We start from the raw sequence: 7467 nt of genomic DNA on the forward strand, positions 1-7467 counted from the left end.
CACAATGCAATATATGGATCCTGTATCACAGAAATGTACCCTTGAAGCCTATATAATCTTATTGACCAATGCCACCCCACTAAACTTAATAAAAAATAAATAAATGTGAGACTGTGACTCTCACACTGACCTCTGAGCAAGGTTACCTTTCATGTCATTTCAAAAATATTAATATGACAAAAATCTTCCAGTGGGACTTTCTCTCTCTTTTGAAGATACATGTTGCATTAGGGACTCTACAAGAAAACTTCTAAAATTTTTTGATTGAGACGTCAAGATGTGGCGGGTTAAATTCTACGTGGCTTCTGGCTCCTTGCTCTAGCACGTCAGCGATCTGAATCGCGCATGCTCAGACATTCATTCAGAGCTGGTTAGGTTAATTAGACACAGTGTGGGCGGACGGAATGGCATCATATACCTCGAGCCAAAGAAACAGAGGAGAAAGAGGGGGGACTAGAAGGATTCCGATAGATTCCTGTCCAAAGAGACCGGATAGTACTGACCAAAAGGGGGAACAAAATCAGAAGAAAAGATTGCAGCGAGCTCTTGGGTAGTGTGGCTGGGGGAGAGCTGTGGCGTGGTGGCACTGAAGGAAATGTAAACATTTTCTGTCCACGTGGCGGGGGGTGGGGGAGACCAAAGCAGCTCCCAATCTGGACGGAACTATAGGGAGCCGTATCCAGAAACATGTCACAGAACACCCACTCCATGGAACGATCTGAGAAAAAAGAAGGGTCTGGCTTGGGGAAAACACTCGCTGAAACACATTCATTTCTTCACTGCAGGCCTTTTTGGAGCCTTGGAAAGTTCGTGTGCACTGTAAACTCCCAAGAATGGGATGCAGTATGCAGTGTTCCCTGATCTGCTTGTTTACAGAAGCTCCCCCTGACCCCCGACCCCTGCAACATACTTTTTAAAAAAAATTCTACCCCCCCCCCCTTGGGGATTTCTTAGGGTGGGCACTTCACGCTTCACCCTTTCCTAAGTTCCGGGAGGGGAAATGCCAGGCACAGAAGTAGTTCTCCTCCTGCAGTCTTTCTCTGGTGCCCCCAAGCTGTGCCGGATGTGGGCTTCTAAGATTACTTGAGAGCTAAATGGATATATTCTATTGAAGTCAAAATTCACAAAGGCAAAGTGATGTTCTTAAAATCCCCAGACTTCTGTTCCCAAGATTCTCAGCTATCCAAATGAATCTGTACACGAGTTCGTGAGAGGAAACTGCAGCTATTTTATATATTTTTAAAAATCAACACTCACTTATCGGATTATAAAATGAATCACGGTGCTACATCCTAGCTGCCTGGACTGTAAACTGTTTTGCCGCCGGGTTCCCAGTAGCCCCCTCGGTGCTGGCCAGCCAGGAGCTGGGCCTTCCCCGCTGCGTGATCCAAGGCGCTGCTGCCCCTTCTAGAGGTCCTGGAGACCTTTTGGAACTCCTCGAAGGTGGCCTCTTTCTCTCGGGACATCTGCGCCATCCTCTCCTCCTTTTTCCTGATGGCTTCCTTGATGCCCTCGATGTGGCATTTTTCCTCCTTCTCGGCTTTCAGCTTCAGGATGTGCTGGTTCTTCTCCCGCAGGAGGTTGAGCTCCCGGAGGTGCTGCGCTTTGTCGCTGATGTTCTTGTGCGCATGGCTCCTGGCCTGCTGGATCCTCTGTTTCGCCAGCTCCACCAGCAGCTGCTTGCGCACCTTCTTCTGCTCCTCCAGCTCTTCCGAGTGCAACTTGACCTGCTGGTACTGCTCTTCCTCCCTCTGGGCCTTGTCCCTCAGCTCTCGGTGACGCTCCTTAATCAGGCCCCGGTGGATCTCTTGGGACCGCTGGGAACTCTGTTCCAGGGACAGCTTCCGCAGGAGCTCCTCGGCCTTGGCCTGGCAGTCCATGAGCACCTTCCGGGCCTGGTAATTGACCAGGGAGCTGAGGTTGGCTTCCTGGACCTTCTTCTGGTCCTCGGTGGTGGGCGGCTGCTTCTTGCCACCGGCCTGCTCTAGCCTCTTCTGCACCTCCAGGCTGTCCTGTGCCCGCCGGTCCTGCAGCATCTTCTCTTGCTCCTGGGGGCCCTGCACCTGGCCCTGCTTCGCGGGCTTGCCCTCAGGGCGGGCCCTCTCTAGCTTGTCCTGGCGCTGGGTCTCTCTGTTCTCCGGTGGCGCCTTCCCCTGGTTCTCCTGCTGGACCATGTTCTTGGCTTGGCTGTCCCGCAGCCGCGAGACGCGCTGCTCCCCGCTCGGGCGAGCCTTGCGCTGCTCCTTCTCCAGCTGCCACTGGGCCCGGCTCTGCCGCAGGAGCAGCTTGCGCTCCCTCTCCAGGGTCATCTGGACCTTCTGGTCTGAGCGCTTGAGCTCCTCCCAGGCCACCGCCGCCTGCTGTTGCAGCTCCCGCATCCTCTGCGCCTTCTTGAGCCGGATCAGCACCAGGGCCACAATCTTCTGGTCCCTGGAAGACACTACCGCCTCTTCCAGAGTGTTCTGGAGTATCTGGGTGTGCTGGCTCTTCAACTCCTTGCTGGAGACGGAGGGCTGGGAGTGCTGGCTGGTTAATGACCCGATAAGGTCACTGCCGTCCCTCTTCGGGGTGTACACACAAGCCGACAGCGTCCTGAACTCTTGGGAAGGCGCAGAAGACTTCTCCGAGGGAACCGATGAAAGGGACCAGCGATCTAGACCTCTGTAGACCGGCACTGCCCAAGAATCTCCACTCAGCCGCTTTTCTGCCCCGGAAGTTCCTCCTAGGGGAGCGTAAGCGCTCTCGGAGACCGGTGGGGGAGAGTCTCCCTGGGCCGGAGGGTAGTGCTGGCAGAGCTGGGTCTGATGCGGCCAGGCCGTACTGTGCTGGCTTCCCCGCATGGATTGGGGCTGGGTCCTTGGCTCCCGCCAGGCATCTTTAACGCGCCAGCTGCGGGGCGTGTGCTTCCCGGCGCGGTCCAGGGGCCTCCTGGCCACATCGCTCAGGCTGCGACTTTCCCTCGATGAGTCCCGGGACCGGTGCCGGCGAGGCCGTGGGGTGGGCGAGCAGCGTCGTCGGGGAGGCCAGGGAGCCGCAGTCTCGCTCCCCTCGTCCGGAGACCCAGCCCAGGAGCTCCGCGCCGGCTGGGTCTGGTGCCTGGGCCCGCGCAGCCGTGCGGAGGACACGCGCTCTTTGCCGCTTCGCGGGGGCTCCCAGAGGTCCGGGTAGGGCCGCACGGAGAAATGGCCAGTGCCCTCCATGCTCCCTCCCCGCGCGCCCAGCGTCTGAACCAGGATGCCGGGGCCTCCAGGGGGCGCTGCCGAGACCCGCTGTGCCCTCAGATGCGGGGGTGAGGGTTGGGGCGCTTGTGACGTGGGGCCATTTCACAATGCTCCTGGGGCGTCACCCACTCCCGCCTCCCTAGAACCCCTCAGGGGAGCAGGGGTCGGTAGGCTGAGGGAGGGCTCAAGGGATAGGGGGACTGCGTAGGAAATCAGTGGCGAACTTTAAGGCTGAGGGTGCTTAATGAACCGCTACCAGTACTTTAGGCAGGAACTTGATCTTGCATCTGTACACCTTACAATAGCAGGCTTCTGAAAGAATCTGGGTGAAGGCATCACGTCCAGAAGGCAGGTGGGGTAAAGGGCCAGGTGCACTGGTGGGGGAAGGGTGGGGGAGGAGTAATCCTTAGGTGACCTCTGGGTCACCCACCCTACCTCTGTGCACTTCCTCAGAGCATGCAAATTAATCGGCTGTGGACGCACATTAACACAATGTTCCACACTTCTGACGTTTTTTAACTACATATCATGTTTTTTTTACTTTTTTAAAACTTTAGAGCAGGAAATAGACCGGTTCCTTTCCCCTCTCTCATGGCAATTGCTGATTTCGTAAAAATAGGAACATCGTGTGCACGATATTCTGAAACAGCATCAGCGACCACTGGGCTGAAACCATATTTATTGTTTTCTTGTCCCTTTCTCCATTTTTGTGGGATTATTTATTTCCTTGCTGAGGCACCCTGGGCTAATGGGAAAAGCCTTAGATTTGAATCTCCTCCATCCCTCTCCACCTGTGTGGTCTTGGGCACATTGTCTACCGGTCCTGATCCTCAAGTTCAGGAAAGGTGGGACACAGGGCTGTCTGGAGAGCCGGATGAAACCATGTATCAGGAGCCTAGCAGCTTAATGTGTTTAACAAATATTATGCTGATGTTCCGCTGGGCTTCAGTTAACAATTGTAAGATTGAACTAGGTTTACACAAGTTTGTGCAGATTCCTAGCTTATGAAAAGAAGAATGGACTCAAGGTAATCCTAAAACAGTTCGGGTAGAGGGTAGCTAGTGTGCCCAGGAGGGCTGGTCCCCGCACTCTGTCATGTCCTCCGCTGGACCTTGGCCAAGTCACTTCCCTCTGGCGTGCAACGAGGAAACAGTTCCGCATGACATTCTCCAAAAAGGGCCACCCCTTAAAGAAGAAACATGAGTATTCACTCACGCCAGTCCTCTTCACTCATCCCTCTTGGGGGTTCACTGTAACCCTAGCTAGATGGGACCAGTAGCATGGACGACGTTTCCTTAGGACAAATCTGAGACTGGCCACGTTAACTGATGTCCTCTAAGGTCACTGGGTCAATGGCAGGAGTGTTGGCTCCAAATTCACTTCTCTTTCCGTGACATCATGCGGTCTCTCAGGGACGCACTTTGAATTGACACGTATGTTATGGATTGGATGTTTGTTCCCTGCCAAGTTCATATGTTGAAACCGTACCCTCAATATGTTGACCTTTGGAGGTGGGGGCTTTGGTAGGTAATTAGATGTAGGTGAAGTCACGATGGGATTCGTGTTCATATAGGAAGAAGGGACCAGAGATTCCTCTGTCTGCTGTGAGAGGACACAGCCAGAAGGTGGCTGTCTCTAAGCCAGTAAGCCGGCCCTCACCAGAACTGAATGTGACTGCTGCACCTTGATCTTGGACTTCCTAGTCTCCAGACTGTAAGAAGTAAATATCTGTTGTTCAAACCGCCCAGGCCATGGTGTTTTGTTACAGCAGCCCGAGCTGCCTAAGGTGACGTGCTTTTAAGGAAATTGTGATCAGATGTGCACCAGAGAGTGGTGGCGGTCGTGTCCTTGAACCAGGGGGTAGCACAGAGTCACTGAGCCCTCTCCAGGCACCCCCTCTGCCTGGTGGGACCTCCTGGGCAGTCTGCGGCACCCCTATAGCTGAGGATAGGTTGTGTCTGCCATTGAGTACCACTCGCACACCATTGTTAGAGGAGGTATTTTGTGATTTTGTAATTTTTGTAAGGAGGCAACTTAAAAAAAAATTAGGTCAAATTTGAAAAGGAAATCATTTAACTTTAGGTTAGGAACTACCTGGCCGTGAACTGAGTTGTGCTGTTACCTGAGGGTCTTACGTGTAGGCTAAAACTTGGTGAAACATTTTGCCTACGCAAATGTGGGTCTGGCCACTCTGTCACGGAGAAGCAGTGCTGGGGGGTGGGGGTGGGGAGCACATCCGGGAGCAGAAGTAGGCGAGCATGACGTCCAAACCGTGGTGTCAGGGGGGCAGAGGACCCAGCCTGAACCTTGGGGAGAGAGTAGAGTGGGAGGGGAGCTGTTTTGGGGAAAGGTGGGCGTCAGGAAGCGGGGCTGGACCCGGCTTCCATTGGGCCTAAGGGACTCAGGCTTCCCACTGAGGAGCAAGATTCTGGCTGTTCCAGAGAGTCCCAGGATTCCTTGCAGCTGCCGTGGGCCCGTAGAGGGTGGGGCTGGAGGATGTTGGGCAGGTTGTGAGGCCTCTGTCTCTGCATGTCTCTGCCTCTGTGTCCCCAGAGTAGTCAACTGACTTATCTGTCTTATGTCCTGGGGCTTCTAGAGACATCTCATTGAAACCACTTGGGCTTCTGCTTATACAAAAGTGGAAATCCACTATGTGGACAATGAGGGGTCAAGAAAAGTCTTGAAACCGGAAGAATGACCTGATTTGGTCTATACTTTAGAAAGCTCACCCTGGCAGCAGTGTGGAGGAGGAATTGGGGCGCAAGGGGAGGGGAATCGAGAGAGTGGGCCAGTTAGAAGTCTGGTTCAGTGATCTGGGCCAGCAAGCAGGAAGTATAAAACAGGCCAGTGGCAGGCGGACAGGAAGGGGTAGATTCAAGGGACAGTTCAAAGGTCAAAGGACTGTGACCTGAAGGTGAATTGGATCTGGAGAAAGAGGGCTTCTAACTCAGGTGCCTGGGCAGATGGTGAGTGGCTGGGTGCCTGGGCAAATGGTGAGTGGTCGTGACAAGAGGTTTCAGTCTAGGTGACATCGAAAACGGTGATCTCGGAAATCAGGTGAACGAAGCTGTAATAACAAGCGGGCCCCTCCCAAAACAGCAAACAGAACGTCTGGAAGAGACTGACACACTGGGAAGATACCCTTTTCCTCTGAGGGGCCAGGTGAGCAGGGCCCACGGCCTCACCTGCATCGTTAGCACCTGATAAAGACCCCTGGGAGGATGACAAGCTGGGAAGCCGCCATCAGCTCTTCCGGGAGGGAGGGAGATGAAAGATGCTTTTTCAAGCGTTAAGCTGCCACGCAGCCCCTTGATACTAGGAACAACCAGCCTCCTTTTGATTTGGCAGAGAAATCCTCCTTGCAGGTCGCTGGAGGCCTCGGCGCTGGGGCCTTCTGCCAGGCGGAGACCTGGGCCTCTTCTCCTCACTTGGCGAACATGGCGGGCTTGCTCCCACGGTTCGGATTAACCTCTGGAACAGAAACGTGCTGGGGGGGGGGGGGGGCTGCTCAGAACGACTGCCCGTGACCTCGGCGGCTTCTACTTCTGTCCCTCAGCAAAGCTCCCAGCCGCGGGATGGGTCGGAGAGCTGCTGTGTGCAGAGGCTGCCCGCGGGGCTGAGCCCTGGAACGCAGGTCCAATGGGCATGCGCTGTAAGTATAAAGGGCATGCTGGATTTCCAAACTGATGATGGAAAAAGATGTAAATGTTTCGGCACGTTTTTCATATTGGTTCCTTGGGGAGATGGCATTTTGAATGCAGTGGACTCAATAAAATACGTCATCCACGTCAGTTTCACATGTTGCTTGTTTTAATGGGGCTACTGGTGAACTTATAGTCACGTGGGCATGTGGCATATGTCAGGGTGTGCCTCCATTGGCTGGCACTGCTGCAGGTAACTGTGTGGTCGTGACAGCTTTCAGCACCTAGGTGTTTTTTATTGCACGTCAATGTATTGCTTTGGAATCGTCCTTTTCTCAGAAGATAATATTTGGGTCAGAAGGCTTTTTATTTCTCAGTGCCTGGGTGGCAGGGCAAAGGATCAATTTTTGAAATTCAGATTTGCAGTCGAGTTTCATAGGGATTCGGTTCCTTCACACCCCACTTTTACTTTTTCTGTTCTACCCAGGAAAACGGGTGCCGCCACTAACGGTGCCTGGGAAGACAGAACAGGGCCCCTTCTCCAGGTGCCCGTGAGCGATAGGGACTCATCAAAAATAGCAAAACAGGAAAAGCAGTAAAACATC

General features: G+C 53.8%; 1 protein-coding gene across 1 annotated transcript; it reads right to left on the minus strand.

Annotated features, from left to right (window-relative positions):
* Positions 1 to 1186: 1186 nt before the first annotated feature.
* Positions 1187 to 3262, minus strand: CCDC185 (coiled-coil domain containing 185). Its single transcript, XM_028531087.2, has one exon. The coding sequence runs from the start codon at positions 3198 to 3200 to the stop codon at positions 1293 to 1295; it is 1908 nt and encodes a 635-aa protein (XP_028386888.1). The 5' UTR covers positions 3201 to 3262; the 3' UTR covers positions 1187 to 1292.
* Positions 3263 to 7467: the final 4205 nt, after the last annotated feature.

Source organism: Phyllostomus discolor, chromosome 15 (assembly GCF_004126475.2).
Source record: "Phyllostomus discolor isolate MPI-MPIP mPhyDis1 chromosome 15, mPhyDis1.pri.v3, whole genome shotgun sequence".
In the NCBI taxonomy this organism is placed as follows: Eukaryota; Metazoa; Chordata; class Mammalia; order Chiroptera; family Phyllostomidae; genus Phyllostomus; species Phyllostomus discolor.

Coding starts and splice junctions, on each gene's coding strand:
- CCDC185 (XM_028531087.2), bottom strand. CDS start 3,200: ATGGAGGGCACTGGCCATTTCTCCGTGCGGCCCTACCCGGACCTCTGG.